The 18,848-nt window shown below is 44.3% G+C and overlaps 1 protein-coding gene across 1 annotated transcript in view; it reads left to right on the top strand.

Moving 5' to 3' along the window:
• The window catches only part of LOC110489921 (POU domain, class 6, transcription factor 2), an 85,911-nt gene that overhangs the window by 27,165 nt on the left and 39,898 nt on the right, over positions 1 to 18,848 (top strand). Inside the window, exon 4 of the mRNA XM_021562935.3 lies at positions 15,235 to 15,572. Within this exon, the coding sequence (XP_021418610.3) occupies positions 15,235 to 15,572 (338 nt within the window). The remainder of the gene's footprint in view (positions 1 to 15,234; positions 15,573 to 18,848) is intronic.

Genomic DNA, 18,848 nt, shown 5'->3' with positions numbered 1-18,848 from the left:
TTAGTTCATGTCAGACTCCATCTCTCCCGCTCAGCTGAATGCAGGTGGGGGTACGCCACCGCTCTTTTAGGAGATTAGCTCACCACAGCACCACAGCTCCCAGGAACCATGCGATTTAAAGTGAATGCCTATCTATACCCTTTTCCTCACCCCATTCCACCATTGGTGCATTTCAAACATGCCACTTTGTTTGAACTATACTGTCACACAATGTGTGTGTGTGTGTGTGCGCGTACGCACATTTGCATGTGTGCGTACTTGGCAGCAAATAAAAAGCTCTGTCTTACATAAAAATGTTAATGTTGAGAATCCTAAGAATAACTAACATTACAGCAGACTGTCATGGTGGTAAAGATGAGCTATGCAAAACGTATAATAGTTCACCTAATTTCAGTTTATGTGACAAAACAAGCAATGTAGAAAATCATAATACAACGAGGGTCTAATCCTTAATGCTGATTGGTTAAAACCACATTCCAGCCGGTGTCTATTCCACAAGTTGCCACCGGCTAAATTGGGCTCCCGAATGGCGCAGCGGTCTAAGGCACTGCATCTCAATTGCAATGTGTCGCTACAGATAGCCTGGTCACTACAGGCACCCTGGTTCAAATCCAGGCAGTATCACAAACAGCCATGATTGGGGAGTCCCATAGGGTGGTACAGAGTTGTCCAGGTTTGACCAGGGTAGGTCGTCATTGTAAATAAGAATTTGTTCTTAACTGACTTTCCTAATTAAATAAATTTAAGTAATCTATGACGTTGAAATGCTTGTTTACTCTGTTCCATCTGACTGCACTGCACTGCACTGCACTGCACTGTCTCATCAGCCCAGCCAAGCAAATTATAAACTTGATCTCCACTATAATCTCACACTACTTTGAGACTAACATTTAGTTATTAATCAGTGGAGATTTGTATAAATGTTGCTGTCTGTCTCTCCGACATTTGCAACATTGTTTCAATGTTGAATCTCCTGTTGTCCAATAGTAATGAACCGGTTGAGACAGACAGGCAGCGCTTCTCAGCCAGTCGAAATCCCTAATCAGCTGGCATCATTTTTTATGGATATATACAAAAAAAGGTCAATTGAAAAAAGGTGAAACTATCACGTTTCAAGCATGACCCAAATGCAGACTGTGTCGAAGTAACAATGTTTATTACAGTAACAGGGGCAGGCAAATGACAGGTCCAAGCAGGCAGGGGTCAATAATCCAGAGTAGTGGGCCAAAGGTACAGGACGGCAGGCAGGCTCAGGGTCAGGTCAGGCAGAGGTTGGTAATCCAGAGTAGTGGGGCAAAGCTACAGGATGGCAGGCATTCTCAGGGCGGGCAGAAAAGGTCACAACTGGGAAAAACAGGGAACAAACAAGAGACAGGAACAGAGGGGGAAAAAACGCTGGTAGGCTTGACGAAACAAAATGAACTGGCAACAGACAAACAGAGAACTCAGGTATAAATACACAGGGGATAATGGGGAAGAGACAAGCACAAAGACAGGTGAAACAGACGTCCCGGTAAAATCCATAAGACTCATATTGGACCCCAAGTCGATGAGTATCTGGAAAGACTTGGACTGGTCGCCCCACAGCAGGGTGGCATGGAGAGGGGGGCGAGTAGGGGGAGATGCAAAATTATCCTTAAGACCCATAAGAGTACTCATTCCTACAAATGAGCTAGGTCTCTTAAGGGACAGGTAGACACCTAATGACTGCCAGTACCGCAATACAGACAACTATGGGTGTTAAGTCTGCATACGCGTTCGGCTGGAGACAGCCTAGCCCTGCCGAGCTGCATTGGCTCTGCCGAGGTAAATCGGCACTCTTCGGAGGCTCTTGGAGGAACTCGGGTAAGCTTGGCTCCTCTCGGGGACGTAGATGCCGGGGACTTCCGGAGTTCATCAGATGCAAGGTGGGATCCTTGAGTGAGCGATTGGGACCACAATCAGACCTCCTTTCCCTCCTACGTTCCCGTCCATCGATCCGGATGGTTAAGGCGATGAGTGAGACGAGATCCACCGGTGTGCCTCCCCCCAAATACATTTTTGGGGCTGCCTCTCGGGCTTCCAGCCGCGCTGCCGTGCTGCCTCCTCATAACTCCGCCTCTCGGCTTTCGCTGCCTCCAGCTCTGCCTTGGGGCGGCGATACTAAAACAAAGACAAAACAAAGGAACTAAGGTCAGAACGTGACAATGTGACTGTAAATTTGCCGTAGTTGGCAAGCTAGCAAGCAAAGATAAGAACGTTGCCAGCCAGTATGGGACTTGGGGTCCAACGAATGACTGGGTCGCGTCCATAGATACAGAACAAAAAAAAAAACAAATGACTGGGTCACATCTCTTGCAACGCTAGATTTGTTTCGGGACTATATCTTGTGGAAGGATGGAATAGTATGAATAAATTAATCAAAATAACGTTTTTAATGAAAATATATCAATCATTATTTGAATATATTGGTAAACCGTTGTATAAAAGTAATAATGCCCTCAAAGCCGGTGTTTGGAGAAAATACTGCCACAGTTTGGAAAAACTAAACTTAAGAAGGGAAGCATAGAAATAGCATACATAGAACAGATCCACCACTTCTTAGTCTTGCTTTCAATGAGAATGACAGATTTATAACCCACATTTCAATGTAGATTTGGTCGGATCGCCCATAAAGTTACATATAGCAGCTTTGTAAGTGTTTGTCCAATTCATAGTGGATCAGGATGGATTATTATAATATCAGACAGAATTGTGAGACTTTATTACCGCCAGGTCCTCTCATACGCACCCTAGATCAACACCCCTCTCCCTATCTCATCACAATAGAAACGATCCCAGCCCGTCTCCTGTTTAATTGGAAGCGTCCTCCACCAGTGTGTATTCCACGGCGTTCCTTTAATGATTCAACTTTGCTGCGGTTGTAAGGTGACTCGCAGGGGAGGGAGTGGCATTTAAATAAATAACAGTGATAAAATGTAGACCTCGTACATTTCAAAGGTAATGCAACTAGCGACGCCATAAGGAGCAGCTGCATACACTGTCCTGGAGCGATAATTTGATTGATTTGTTGTGACAGCAGCCAAATAATTGAGAGTGAGAGGTGCTGTTGAAGATGAAGAGCAGACTGAGGCAGGTTCGCCCAGGCAATCCCAGCAGATATGACGCCTGGGTTCTCATCTCTGCCATTGATATCAGCTGCCACTAGTTTATTGTTTGGGAAACGTGGGGGGCGACTGCCTGTGTGACAGTTCAGGGAAAGAAAATAAGTCACCAATCAGAATGAGCCAGAGCAGTGTTCAAAAGGTTAGAATCAAACACCCTTGTTTTCACTCAAGCAGGCGAACACTCGTACACACACGCATACACCTATCCCTTGAGACGTACTATTTAAACCTACATGTTAGTTTTTGAAGCAGAGGTGTAATTCAATTTCACCTCCAAATGTTACATTATTTCAAAACGTTTGTCCTCAATTTGCGGTTGTATTGCAACATCATGCATAGGATCAAGTAATACGAGGAATGCTATTTATTCTTTCTCGTTGTATACAGTTTATTTACGGCTTATGTCTTTAAGAAATTGCCATTGTCTGGCATACTCTCGCAGCTTTGCTGGTCACAACATTGACCTGCTAAATCCCAGCTCCTCCACATGTCGTTGTTTGTTTTCAGCTGTGCTGCAGGACAGCGAGTTGATGGTGGAGCCTAAGAGAGAGGGAGAGAGAAAAAGGGTGAAAGTGAGAGGGGGGGGGGGGGGGGGGGGGGGGTGAGAGAGGGGTGAGTGAGAGAGAGGGAGAAAGGGGAGAGAGAGAGAGGGAACGGGAGAGAGGGGGAGAGAGAGACAAAGAGAGAGAGCACTCTTGATGTCAGTGTAGTAATAACAATGCTAATCAGACATGGCTGTGGCTGCTTCACTACAGCAAGCCCTGACATGTGCCCTTACTGCTGCAGAGAGAGCACTGAGGGAGACATTCTGCTAACATCGTGTCATAACCATAGACCCAAGAACTACACATGAGGTACTGTATAGGGTGTGATGTGTATTTCTACACAGGCTTTGCACGATAGTAACAGTGTTTGTCGCCTAGCTATTTTGGCTGACAATAGAGGTCTTGTGTGGAAGAGTAAAATGCTCTTTTCTGACAGAGAGGTGGTGCAGGGAGGCCTGAAATGACTTGCGATTTTCCAACTGGTATTAAATAAAATTACGAAGTTGGAACACATTCCCTTTACCCTAGCCAGCTCTGATTCGATCAACTGGACTATAACAATACATTACATTACCAGCCGGACGGACTCCTTCTGTCGCCCCATGCTCAGTCAAATATGGAATGAAAAATGGGATGGTGTTAAATATATATGTTTTTTACTTCTTCGATACTGAACTTGTATTTTAGGTAATACAATTATTATTATTATCATCAAAAGATTTTGTTTTTCAAACATTTTGACATTTCCATATTTCCAATATTTCTAGCAAATTACCTCAGAGCCTAGACAGTCGGACAGATGGTAGTTAGCATATACAGAATTACCTCTCACTCTGGTTATTTTCCCTCCAGAAGGTTAACAGAGGATTAGCACCCCTCACACATTAAAGGTCTGCCAGAGATTGCCACGGCACGATTCCTACGCGTTCAGGAACAATCTGTAGTCGAGCATTTTAAATGAAAATTGATTTGTGATTTACATGGTCACTGATAGGAAAATTACCTTACGAAATATTGTAAATGAAATATTACACAAGGTGCTGTGGTAGAGAGCAGACAGAGATGGTAATCTTGTGGAACTGAAATTCCCGCCTGGCAGAATTGGGTGACATTTTACATTTATCTGTGTTCCGCATGACTTGTAATGTTAATGGTCATTTTATGGGACAGAACTGGAATGAACATGGTGTTATCACAGATTGCCTCCAATGTAGAATTGTGTAAAGTAGCACAGCTGTGTCCTTTATTTCCTATTTTTCAGTAAGGTGACTTATTGAATGATCTGATCTGTTGTTGAATGTATGCATTCAGCCCAATTTTTTATTTATCAGGCAGTTCAACTCCAAACGTCATTACAAACACACACCTTTACTGAAGCAAAGGCTTTACAGGGAGACTGTAGTGTATTTTACCACGGGGTTGTTTGACAATTCATCTTCATGGGTTAGAGGTTTTTAGAAATGTGGAGGGAAAAGTAGTGAAAGGCTTCTTTTCCTTCTACCAAGTGAGGATTTTAAAGAAGCTATTCAATCTGAATGTTCCTCTAGGGATACCTACAAAACAAATAGTTACTGAAATTGGTAACATTCAGTATGTTTTTTTTGTTGTCAGAAATCCTGAGACTTATTCAGAAATATATAGTTTTGCCTTCTTACAGCACTGAACACTTTTCAAAAGTAATAGATATTTCTTTCATAATGGACAAGCAGCTCAAGCGTGATTGGAATACATAATTTTGTCAATACAAAAAATATCAGATTATCAATACAACCCAACACTTTTTCAATACAAATCTACCATCAACTTAATAATAACAGGAAATCAATAAACGACTTATCTACTAATGAATACTGCTTACACTCACCCCACATTTACTCATTTTAATCAATAGCCTGTGCACTCATCCTTTCCATTCCCTACAATGACCAGACAGGCATAACACAGGGATTTCAAAGGGGAACAGTCTGGCGTGTTTGAAAAGTCATAGAAATAACTTAGCAGAACAAAGTGCGACTCTGTAAAGAGCATAAGGCTCAGGGGGTCACAAGGATCCAGTCCAGCCCAGATCACTCTAAGGTCATTATTAACCACGGCTCGCCAGTTCCATGTCTGTGAAACCAGAGAGCCTGTGGTGACAGCAGATAGTGTTGAAACAAACCCCATGGCCATTGGGAGAAGGCTGGTCCGCTAGGCTGCTAAAAGCTATCTGTGGTTACTAATTGCTGGCCGGGGCCTAATTGCCTTAATTAATAGGTTTGGTGTCTCAAGGCTAAGACAGGGGAGCTTGTATCAGTGTCAGAGGAGCTCAAAAGCCCAGGAGGTCTGGGGGGGTGGTGGGGTCCCTGGGGGCCCATCTCTGGATTAACCACAGATACATCACAGATGGATTATATAGTGTTTGAGCAGGATGGCATGTTTAGACCAGAGAGATCCATTACTCTCTGATCATAAGAGAGCATTACTTAGTACATCTCAGGGTAGAGAGAAAAGCGATGGTTTCTGTCTCTGTTCAAACACATCGCTCACCCCTCCTGTACTCTCCTCCCCCTTCCTCTCCGGTTCCTGAATTATGTGGCTGTAATTCAGAGTGACAAAGTAGATTTAGCACCTTTTCCCACCGACAATGGGGGTTTTGTTCAGTGAGCTCTCACTGTGAAATTAGCCCTGGTGCTCCCTTTTTCCGGCTGCAGTGAAATGGTTACAAGACACAGATCAGCCCCATAAGAAAATAGAAATGATTCAACAAATCTTCTGCTTTCCCCTTCTGCCTGCACCTCACCCCAACCCCATCTTCCCCTCTCCACTACCCCGTCCTCTTCCCCCATCAAGCACCTGGCAAAGGCTTGTAAGTTTCGGGTGCATGCATTTTTTTTTTTTCTTCTGATGATATATTGTCCCGGTGGTGAATTTCATTTACTGCTGCTGCCCTTTGCTAAACCTGTTGCTAGTCAGTGAGCATGATAAGCGTATAAGTAGTGCACTACTTCATTCATCATACATCGTTCTGGGCCCTCAAATATCTCATATGCGATTCAGGAGGAAACTACTAAACCGGCACAAAGAATCCCTCTAGGAAACAGCTGAGGTTATGTTAAACGCTGCGTAAGAAATATGTTGGATTGTTTGCATGTGTAATGAAATATACATTTCTGATGCTTGCATTTTGCAGCGTATTTGCCTTCATTTCGGTTTATGTGGTACGAAATGTATCACAAGTAGTGGTGCTTGTGATTTACATCATAAAGCTCTCATATATTTCTGACACCATCTTTGCCTTTGCATTTTGAAATCTGCCCCACCACCCCCCCCCCCCCCCTCCCCCAATCATATCGCTGCTGTGTTGTGTTGTATTAAAGAGCATCACTAATCACAAGAGGCTCTGTGTCACTCAGAAGTCTCCACATCACTGGGGCTGACAATGTTGTGCTGGTGGGCATGTTGTGCTGTGCGAAAGTGCTTACACTCTCCCACAGACAACCAAAGGGAATAATTAAAGACAGAATATGGAGGCAGAAGAATGGAGAGCAAATCCCATTGTTTTGGGGTTATTTCATCCCACTGAATTCTTTCTCTCCTCTCTCTCTCTCTCTCCTTCTATTCTCGCATTCCTCTCTCCAAATGCACTGTGGGTAATATGGCACACTTTCAAAAGCTTATGTAAGCGAGGCAGCATACAACAAAGGGCCTATGATGTCCTACTCATCCCCACATTGTCTTTTCATTATTTTAGAATCATTTCATATCTGGGGGAGTGGGGGAGAGGGGGAGTGAGTAGGCGAACGAAGCAATGCTTAATAACCCCATAATGTAGCTGCCGGAAAGCTGAGAAGGAAAGATGCTTTTTGAAGGACTTGAAAACAACCCGTGTGCTCTTATTTCTCCCTTCCTCCCTCCTCTCTCTTTTCTAACAGCATCATTTCTTTAAACCTCCCACAATCACAACTGTTATCCAAATAATCCCCAATGAAATTCTAATTTAAGTTGAGTAGACTATTAGAGGAGCTCGACTACACTCCATTTCGGGAGCAGTAAATGTTGCCCCTCAATCTCTCCCAGCTTTTACTGTCAGTCAGAGAGCACTCAGTCATCTCCGTGCATCGGGCCCGCAATATTGATTTTTCCACCCACTGAAACAGCCGCATGAACATAAATTTTGCATGAGGCTTTTACTCACGTCCTCCGCCTCGGTCTGACGACAGATGATGGGACCGTGAACGAGCTGTAATAACCCGGCCTGGCCTGCCAGGGCCGACAGGCTTCACAGGGGCTCCAGACTCTCCTCTGTTATCTACCACAGAATGGCAAAAGGCAGAGATACTGTTAGATGGACGATTTACTTCTGTTGTGTTCAGTGGCACGTTCTGTATCACCTCCACCACTGTCTGAGCCTCCCTTCGGGACAGACTTTTGAAGAGCGAGAGAAGCCTGCTATGTTCATAGGGAGTTTTCCTACTGTAAGGAATGAGTGAGTTAAGCAGCCATGCCTAGTATTATGTCCGATTAGGTGTTACAGAGAACAACTCAGAGGACAACTGGGATCAGCCGTGTCACTCCTCAGCTGTAGTTAAAGAGCCAGTTGGGATGTTCGGCCATCTTGATTGACTGTACTACTGTATTGATATAAGATATTGACCTCGGCGTACACACCACGGACAAACTGAATTGGTCCACCCACACAGACAGCGTTGTGAAGAAGGCGCAGCAGAGCCTCTTCAACCTCAGGAAGCTGAAGAAATTCGGCTTGTCACCAAAAGCACTCACAAACGTCTACAGATGCACAATCGAGAGCATCCTGTCGGGCTGTATGACCGCCTGGTACGGCAACTGCTCCGCCCACAACCGTAATGCTCTCCAGAGGGTAGTGAGGTCTGCACAACGCATCACCGGGGGCAAACTACCTGCCCTCCAGGACACCTACACCGCCCGATGTCACAGGAAGACCATAAAGATCATCAAGGACAACAACCACCCGAGCCACTGCCTGTTCACCCCGCTATCATCCAGAAGGCGAGGTCAGCACAGGTGCATCAAAGCAGGGACCGAGAGACTGATAAACAGCTTCTATCTCAAGGCCATCAGACTGTTAAACAGCCACCACTAACATTGAGTGGCTGCTGCCAACATACTGACTCAACTCCAGCCACTTTAATAATGGAAATTGATGAGAATTGATGTAAAAATGTATCACTAGCCACTTTAAACAATGCCACTTAATATAATGTTTACATACCCTACATTACTCATCTCATATGTATATGTATATACTGTACTCTATATCATCTACTGCATCTTGCCATCTTAATGTAATACATGTATCACTAGCCACTTTAAACTATGCCACTTTATATTTATATACCCTACATTACTCATCTCATATGTATATACTGTACTCTATACCATCTACTGCATCTTGCCTATGCCGTTCTGTACCATCACTCATTCATATATCTTTATGTACATATTCTTTATCCCTTTACTTGTGTGTATAAGGTAGTAGTTGTGGAGTTGTTAGGTTAGATTACTCGTTGGTTATTACTGCATGGTTGGAACTAGAAGCACAATCATTTCTCTACACTCGCATTAACATCTGCTAACCATGTGTACGTGACAAATAACATTTGATTTGATTTGACCTTTCACATGGACAGATAAATGCTATTCAATTATAGCAATTAAATATCTACGGTGAATCACAGATAAAGTAGGTCCGCTCTTATACTGTATCTTTTGACTTATTTGTGTTCTAATATCTCCATGTAGAGGACTCAATACTAAATACTTTCAAATCCTTCCCCTGGGGTGAAAATTCCACAACACAGCTTCGTATTGCCTTGCATCACAAAGTGAAAGCGTTATCTGTGGATCCCTACAAGCGGTGTGTTTTACTCTGTAAAACCACATGGCCCATTCGACTCCAGTCTCTACTGCTTCCATTTTTGTAGTGTCTAAACCCCTCCGAAGCGACACTGAGACATTGATATTGTCTACAGTGACTGCAGGTAATTTTTTTTTTACACAGTTGGATCTTTTATCTGGTTTTATTTGCCCTGTGTTCATTCTAACCATGGCCACGGAGCAGGAATCAATGTTTCATGCTCTCAACGTGATTCGTATACCCCAGCTACCGAATGATAAAACGGAGAGACACATTTGTGTTCCCAGATGTCTCGGGAAACCTATGACATTGAAATGTGTCGTGTGACCTTTAGTTCAATGTGTGAGCGTTATCTGTCGTTTCAGTGTTTACTTTGACGCAACACCACGACGTCTGGTGCTGAAATTTGAAATCCTCCGCGACACAAAATAAAATATGTTCCGTTTTAGTTCGCTATCTATTCAAAAAGGGCGAAGGGAAACATGTCACTGAAATCTAATGCTGCATGCTAAATTGAGCCGCCATATTGCTAATACCAATAACATGGACTATTTCTCTGTGGAGTCACTGCTCCTCCGAATTTACCACCTTGATAACGTTGCATGGAAACAGCTGCATGTGCAAAAGAAGTTTCTGGTAGAAATAACATGTTTTCATCCCAGTTTATTAGTCTGAGTGTGCTTCCTCTTAATCCTCGGGGTAAAAATGACCTTCCTCCGTCCATGTTCATAATTGCCAAGTGCCCCGCCGACTCGTCCATCTCTCTCCAGTGGAGTAATTATCCGTGTGGCTCATTGAGCAACCATTCGAGACAGTGCTTTATGTCCTCCCACAGTGGGACGTGAGGCAGAGACATAATAGGTCTGTTGTTTCCTCTCATTATCTCCTCTCCCTTTGCTTGTTCAAGAACCACAGCAATGTTAAGACGACCGCCTAAAGTAGTCAGAACACATCTTTTCATTTACTTCGTGAAGGCACCTCTTCAGACCCAGTCTGAAGTCAGGCTCCTATTTTACTGCAGTCTGCTAATGATGCTGGGAGGAGAGAGGTGAAGATAGAGCGAAGGTCGCTTCAGATTCGTTTTTGACCTTTTGATGTTTTATGCCTCCGAACATTTGAACACATATTGTACCATTTTGCATTGAATGTTTTAGCCTACAATATTCTTATTTTTGTACTTGAAGAACTAACTCTTTACGCAACATTAAATTGACTGGACTCCTCGCCGTTCTGTCTGTGCGATACACACAATCCAATGTAAGAAAGAGATTTAGTAAAGAGTTAACCAATGGACTAAACGTTGTGGGTTGAAACCAGACCAGTCAATGTCCTTTTATCCGTTTATTTCTTAACTGTCTCTTTCATGTGGGCTTTGACCTGGCCTTTGCTGGGAGCTGAGTGTGATGAGCATGGATATAGACATTGAATGCTTCTCCTTTCAATTATCACATGACCTTTTGCCATTGGTGACTTTCTTTCAATACTGTATATAACAAATACTTGGCCTTTTCATTATTTCTATACAGTATTTTATATTGTACCTCGTATGCATGTGTCCTAACCACACACACACACACACACACACACACACACACACACACACACACACACACACACACACACACACACACACACACACACACACACACACACACACATATATAGTGTGCAGTGCTATAAAAGTAAGTTAACTTGCTTCTCCTTAAAAGTAATTTCTTTATAAATCTATATTTTTTTTGTCTTTATTGTTCCTTATATGTATGGAATGATTTAGTATCCTGACCTTATATATAGTTACTATAGTTAAATAATATAGTTAAATAGTTACTACACATATGCATCCTATAGACAGATATGGACAAGTGCACATTACACGCTCACACACTCACACACACACAAACACAGGGGTGAGCTGTTGTTAACACCGAGGAGAAAAGGACAGAGGCCAAATCAAGCCCAGAGAGAGAACTGCAGTAATGGGGCAGGGACCAGAGAGGGGTCTGTTGTAATGAGAGAGGTGGCTGCTTCTCTCTCTCATCCTCTCCTGAGCGACACAGGAAACAGAAATAGCATTTTGTTTGACGTACGAGCCGGTTTTGACCTAGCCTCGCGACCTTTGACAATCAGTCTCGCTTTGTACTTCACAGAGTCAGGGCTGCAGCAGTCAAAGACGACAGTTCATTTCTACAGTGGCACCATCCACACTGAAACAAAGTTGACAAGAGCCTACAGTAGGGGTGTCAAACAAATGGGATCCGGCTCACGGGTGGTTTGAGTTAAAAAAAAATACCTAAAAACAAACTCAATATACTTTGTATTGATTGAAACCAAATCAAAACGGCATACCCCCAAGCCATAAGACTCCTGAACAGCTAATCAAATGGCTACCCAGACTATTTGCATTGCCCCCCCCCCCCCCCCCCCCTCGCTGCTGCTACTCTCTGTTATTATCTATGCATAGCCACTTTAATAACTCTACCTACATGCACATAATTACCTCTTACCTCGACACCCCCTGTATATAGCCCCGCTATTGTTATTTACTGCTGCTCTTTAATTATTTGTTATTCTTATCTCTTACTTTTTGGGGGGTATTTTCTTAAAACTGAATTGTTAGTTAAGGGCATGTAAGTATGCATTTCACTGTTGTCATCGGCGAATGTGACAAATACATTTGATTTGAAATAATGGTCCATACAGTTTCTTGACTGTGTACAGCTCGCTAATAATCACCGAAATGAAAGCTACATAGGGAGTTTTGCTTAGCCTAATTGGACGGAGAGGAAGTATAACCAATTGTCAGTGCGGCCCTCCGGACCTCGTTGAAGGACAAATGCGCCCCCCCCCCCCCCCCTCCCGGCCTACAGTATCACCCCTGGCCTACAGTATCCTAGGTCATATGACTCCCACTCCTCTGTGTCGAGAGAGAGTCACTGTATCGATAGAGAGTCACTGTATCTTGTTTGAGGTATTTCATCTACCACCTACTGGGACCTCTTATGGTCCAAAAGTGCTACAGTATACAGTAGATTACAACTTACAATAATACACATCTAATGAACATTTAACTTCATTTCTTCAGCTGGCATGTTTTTTCAGTATTTTGTCTGTGTTGTGGCTTATTCTTAATATCATGATTATCAGAGGCTTGCTAGTTTGGGCTCCTTTATCCTGTACCCCTATGCATGGTGCCTGTAAGTGAGAGGGCCACTTGAACACTGTGCCAGGATTGGTGAACGTGCCGCCATGGGAGTGAAGAACACATAATGAGCTCCATAGGATCCCAGCAGCCTTTTGCCCTTGTCTCCATCTTCTCCGAACCTCCATTTCTCCTCCTCCTCCATCCACTGTCTGCTTGAGGAGGTAGCACGAACAATTAGTGGACACAGGGATGCTAGATTATGAGGTCAGCCAAAGCAATCAGACAGCCGCTGTTAGAAGAATGCTCTTCCAGCAACAGGGGGAAGAAGGGTCAGTGGGCCTCACGGTCTAAACAAGATGACAGAATTTATAAAGCATCGCTGTTAAAGAATATAGTTAGTTACCTGCGGTGTAGCCGTTATAATAAGGCCACATGGGGCTTCTTCCATATTCCCTCTGTGTTTGTTTTTCTTTTTCATATTCTTTTGTTTTGCCTCTCTTTCCTCCTCGGCCTCACGGTCGTCGCTGGAGGAAATTCTCTGACTCCTCTTTGATCTTCCCCTGGTTTAGATAAAACATTTTTGACAGAAATCTCTTTTTATCTCTCTCGCTCTCCTTTTCCTTCTTTCTGTCTTTCATTCCTCCCCCTTTCCATCTTTTTAACTGGCGCCCTCCACATTTCCTTGCGGTACACTTGCGAGCAGGAAGAGAGGTGCCCAGTCCTGTCATAGCTTGCTGGACAACTTGCCCCAACATTTCAAATGAGAATTGGACTCTTGGCTTTAGCGAGCCAAAGATGATATATAATTCATGGTGGGTGTGGGAGAGGTGTCAATGTGTCAGGAGGTAGAAGAAATGTAAAAGTGTTGCCGCTATTTACTGGCACAGAGACACTGGCCCACATCCCAAATGACACACTATTCCCTTTATAGTGCACCACTCTTGAGCAGGGCCCGATAGGGCTCCGGTCAAAACTAGTGCGCTATATAGGGAATAGGGTGCCATTTGGGACACAGCCACTTGCTTTCTTCACTGGGATTCTTCTTCTGCTACTTAGAGCCGAGGAAAAGAGGGAGGTCTTGATCAAATGCTCGCATGTGCCTCTCCAGAACCCAGAGCGACCGGACTAATCAAAGAAATGTCTGCCCTCATGTTTTATTAATTCATCTCGCTATGAAACAGCCGTTGGTTTAATTATTGAAGCGCATTGATTCAGTATGTATACAAGCTGGTCTACCCCTCTATTCACAAATGCTCTGCTGTGTTATCAAACACCAGCCAACACTCTCTTTTCTGCCATTGATCTATTGTTATTCTCTCCATTTCTCGAGACCTCTCATTGTTTTAAAGGCTGAAAGAGGACTCCGTTGCGGTAGCCTGGCCACTGTAGGTTATATCGATGTTATACGGCTTAAAATAGCATTCTTAACATACCATAAGTAGGTAATAGTGCTTTTGCAAGATACTGTAGTACACTCACATGCAGTCCCAGGACTGGCAAAAACACCACCAAGTGTTAGGCTGGGGGCAGACCAATGGTAACAAGAGCCCTCTGAATGTCTATCGGATCTTTTGTATGGTGCCTGTCGTTCACCGCACCGCCAGTACCCTCTTCTCAAGGGGAAAAGTCAAGCAGATTCACAGTCAAATAATGGTCTCAGAACCTGGTCTTTTTTTTTTACTAGAGGACTGGTAAAGGTCAGGGGGAAATTTGACGTCTTGATCAAATATTTGGGTTGCCATTAGAAATGACTTGGTCTTGTGTCACTCTCTTTATACTGCCCGCTGAGTGATTATAAGGGTGAAATGCTGTATGCCTTAGGTCAAAACAGTCACTCATACAGTCACTTAGGGTTTTGTAAAAAAATATATACAAAAATAAGAACCAATGATTCTCTGAGTCAATGGTTGAGCATTTGTGAAATGCACCACCACGCACTGTATTATATATGAAGAGCTGGATACGTAGACGTATGGCATATTCTAAGAACCTCGTGGCTGCGTCCGTGTTGATGTACACACGAATGTGTCTGTCCATCTCTGGCTGTGTGTCACGGAAACGGTGAGAGAAGTGCATCCGGTTTCATTAGCGTTTAAATCCAGAGAGGAGGATAACGGTATGATTTCTTCAGACGTGCCGTTCAAGACGAATGACTCTTCTTCGGGAGATTTTCCCGCAATTAAACGCGAGATTGTGACATCCTCCGAGTGAAAATGAAGCGCTCCTCTCCAGAGACGCCAATTATATCAGTTCATGTGGATAGCTTTGTCGTCTAACTACTGAAGTCAGGTTCTTCTGGAACTCCGTGGTAGAGGTTACAATGTTACTGGACTTTGTTGTGAGACTGGACCATTTACATTGATATTCCCACACCTCGACCTATTGTCTATCTATTGTTAGGTGTGATACCCCGACTGCTGGTTTTCATGATTACACATGAATGTGTTACAAACACTTTTGAGTGAATGGTTTAAGATACAGTAGTGATGATATCAATTTGATGTTCTGCTCCTCTTCCTTCACCAGCTACCTCATCCCTGAACTCCCAGCTTCAGCACCTGCAGCAGCTTCAACAGATACAACAGCACCACCAGCAGCAACAACAGCACCATCACCAACAACAGCAACACCATCAGCAGCATCAGCACTCCCACAGCCACGTCCACAACCAGCTGTCGTCGCGGGGTCACATGACCTCGCCCAGCCTACAGCTGTCCTCCGTCTCGGTCCCCTCCCCTGGCTCCGCCTCCTCCACCACCTCCATGACCGGCTCGGGCCAACCCCCGCTGTCTCCGCCGCTCAGGCAGAACCAATCACCGGGCCGAAGCCTGCCCTCGCCCGTCACACCGCCCATGCCACTGCAGGTGAGCTCACACTACCCTGTTACTGTATGCCACTGTGTTAATCCCAAAAGGATCTTTAACTTGTGTTATCCAAGTTGCAAGAGTTGTAGCTTACATAGGCCTACTTCCTATTGCTGCTGCGTCTTTGACGCCCTCATGCAAAAACTTCAGCCAGTGGATGTGTGTTCGAATAGTCTTACTAGTGGTGGTATTGTGATGAAATGGTGTTGTGGGGTGTATTGTGGAGAGACGAAGGCCAATCTTGACATAACACAATGTTGATGACTACTCATTAGACCCTGTTTGTCTAGGTACTGTTTATCAGTCTTTTTATCTTAGCTGCCCTTCCCTCATCCAACCTCCTTTTTCCGTCAGTTTGTCTGTCCATCCATCTCGGCCCCCTTCTGTCCGTCTGGCTGTCAGTGTGCGACGATAATAACCTATTTTATATCCCTGTGGTTTCATTTCTGGTGGAGCTCGGCCAGGGTCGCCTCCTTCTCCCTGGCCACATTCATCAGCGTCAGGCCTTTATTGGGTTGTGGCGCTGCACCCTTCTTTATGGCCAGGATGAGTACGGCCATTTGTTTCCCCCTTGCACCCCTCTCCGGCCCTGTCACGGCCCAGTGAGACTCAGCAGGAAAAACAGACCCCCGCATTTAATGGCCTCCAAAAGCTGGCTAGCTTCTGCCTGCCTCCCAGACCTAGACACCAACCATATACTATAACCACAGTCTAGCACAGTCATCGGCTGTGCATCCCAAATGGCACCCTATTCCATCCATTCCCCCCATAGGGCTCTGGTCAAAAGTATATAGGCAATAGGGTGCTATTTGGGACAAACCCACAGTACTGGTCCACTCAGACACAGCCAGCATAAGGGCCAAAGCCTTGCAGTAATAACCTTCTTTTCTGGAGTACATAAGTGTTCTGATGTGCATTACAATCAAGCAAAGCTTCCCTATGTCTTCTTTGAATATTCTTTCATTTTTGAAAATAACTTTAGGTCTAGAAAGCAGAGCTACAGAGAGCAATAAATATAATTATCCTCTATTTACTAGCACAATTAAGGAGCAATCATAATCTATTTGTACTATAATGAAATCCACTAGTTTCACCACCAGACCTCATCCTTACTATTAGATTAAGAAGCTGAGATCCTGATTATGATGACTGGAGATACATTTACATTTTAGTCACTTAGCAGACACTCTAATCCAGGGATAGAAACATAGAAACATAGAAACACAGACAGACAGACAGACAGATCGATAGATAGAGATAGATCTTCACCCTCCATCTTGTGTGTGTGTGTGTGTGTGTGTGTGTGTGTGTGTGTGTGTGCGTGTGCGTGTGTGCGTGCGTGCGTGCAAGGGCTGCATCCCAAATGGCTCCCTATTTACTGCACTGCTTTTTCATAAGGCTCTGGTTTTAAAGTAGGACACTATATAGGGAATAGGGTGCCATTTGAGATGCACTCTAGCAAAGATAACAGCTCTCATTTCATCTCCTTATTATTATTCACACACACATGACCACTCAGCCATTCAACCATTTGTTTTAATAACCACAGCCATTAGTTTTAATAACCAGAGGGCTTGTCAGATAGACAAACATTCATTAGGAGACGATTACTCTCCTAATTGTTCACCACTGGGAGGTGAATAGAATCAACAGCTCTAGATGTCTGTGAGCTGATTCTCACTGAATAGAGTTATCAGGACCAAAATCTCAATTGACATAATACACTACATGACCAAAATATCTCATTCCAAAATCATGGGAATTAATATGGAGTTGGTCTCCCCTTCGCTGCTATAACAGCCTCCACTCTTCTGGGAGGCTTTCCCGCTAGATGTTGGAACATTGCTGATGGGACTTGCTTCCATTCAGCTACAAAGCATTAGTGAGGTCGGGGACTGATGTTGGGCGATTAGGCCTGGCTCACAGTCGGTGTTCCAATTCATCCCAAAGATGTTCGAGGGGGTTGAGGTCAGGGCTCTTGCAGGCCAGTCAAGTTCTTCCACACCGATCTAGACAAACCATTTCTGTATGGACCTCGCTTTGTACACAGGGGCATTGTCATGCTGAAACAGGAAAGGGCCTTCTTCAAACTGTTCCCACAAAGTTGGAAGCAGAGAATCGTCTAGAATTTAACTGTATGCTGTAAGATTTCCCTTCACTGGAGCTAAGGGGCCTAGCCCAACCACGAAAAACAGCCCCAGAGCATTATTCCTCCTCCACCAAACTTTACAGTTGGCACTATGCATTCAGGCAGGTAACATTCTCCTAGCATCCACCAAACCCAAATTTGTCTCTCAGATTGTCAGATGGTGAGGTAGCCTAGTGGTTAGAGAGTTGGGCCAGTGAACAAAAAGTTAATGGATTGAAATCCCTGAGCTGACAAGGTAAAAATCTGTTGTTCTGCCTCAGAGCAAGTCAGTTAACCCAATGTTCCCCGGGTGCTGAAGATGTGGATGTTGATTAAGGAAGCACCCCGCACCTCTCTGGTTGGGTTAAATGCAGAAAACACATTTCAGTTGTACAACTGACTAGTTATCCCCCTTTCCCTGAAGTGTGCTCCAGAGTCCAATATCGGTGAGCTTTATACCACTCCAGCCGACGCTTGGCATTGCGTGTGGCTGCTCGACCATGGAAACCCATTTCATGAAGCTCCAGACGAACAGTTATTGTGCTGACGTTGCTTCCAGAGGCAGTTTGGAACTCGGTAGTGAGTGTTGCAACCGAGAACAGACGGTTTTTACGCGCTTCAGCACTCCGCTGTCCCGTTCTGTGAGCTTGTGTGGCCTACCACGTCGCGGCTGAGCCATTGTTGCTCCTAGATGTTCACAATAACAGCACATACAGTTGGCCGGGGCAGCTTAGCAGGGCGGAAATGTAATGAACTTACTTATTGGAAAGGTGGAATCTTATGACGGTGCCACGCTGAAAGTCACTGAGCTCTTCAGTACAGGCAATTCTATTGCCAATGTAATATTCTATTGCCAATTGTATATGGAGATTGCATGGCTGTGTGCATGATTGTATACACCTGCCAGCAATGGGTGTGGCTGAAATAGCCGAATCCACTAATTTGAAGGGGTGTCCACATACTTTTGTATATATAGTGTATGTACAAACACTTTTCAATTCACATTAGCAACAGGAATGTCACAAGCCGAGAAAGGGTTTGTTTGGCGTTCTTGCTTCGCAGCTCAAAAGTACCGTAAATGTCACAGTAGCCACTAGCCAGGAGGCTAACTATTGCAAACTATTCCACTAGCTAGCTAGCTACTAGCT

The sequence above is a fragment of the Oncorhynchus mykiss genome, chromosome 15 (assembly GCF_057628025.1).
Source record: "Oncorhynchus mykiss isolate SJ-2025 chromosome 15, ASM5762802v1, whole genome shotgun sequence".
Lineage (NCBI taxonomy): Eukaryota > Metazoa > Chordata > Actinopteri > Salmoniformes > Salmonidae > Oncorhynchus > Oncorhynchus mykiss.
The sequence above is the reverse complement of the archived record's forward strand: the minus strand, read 5'-3'. Positions and strand labels throughout refer to the sequence as shown.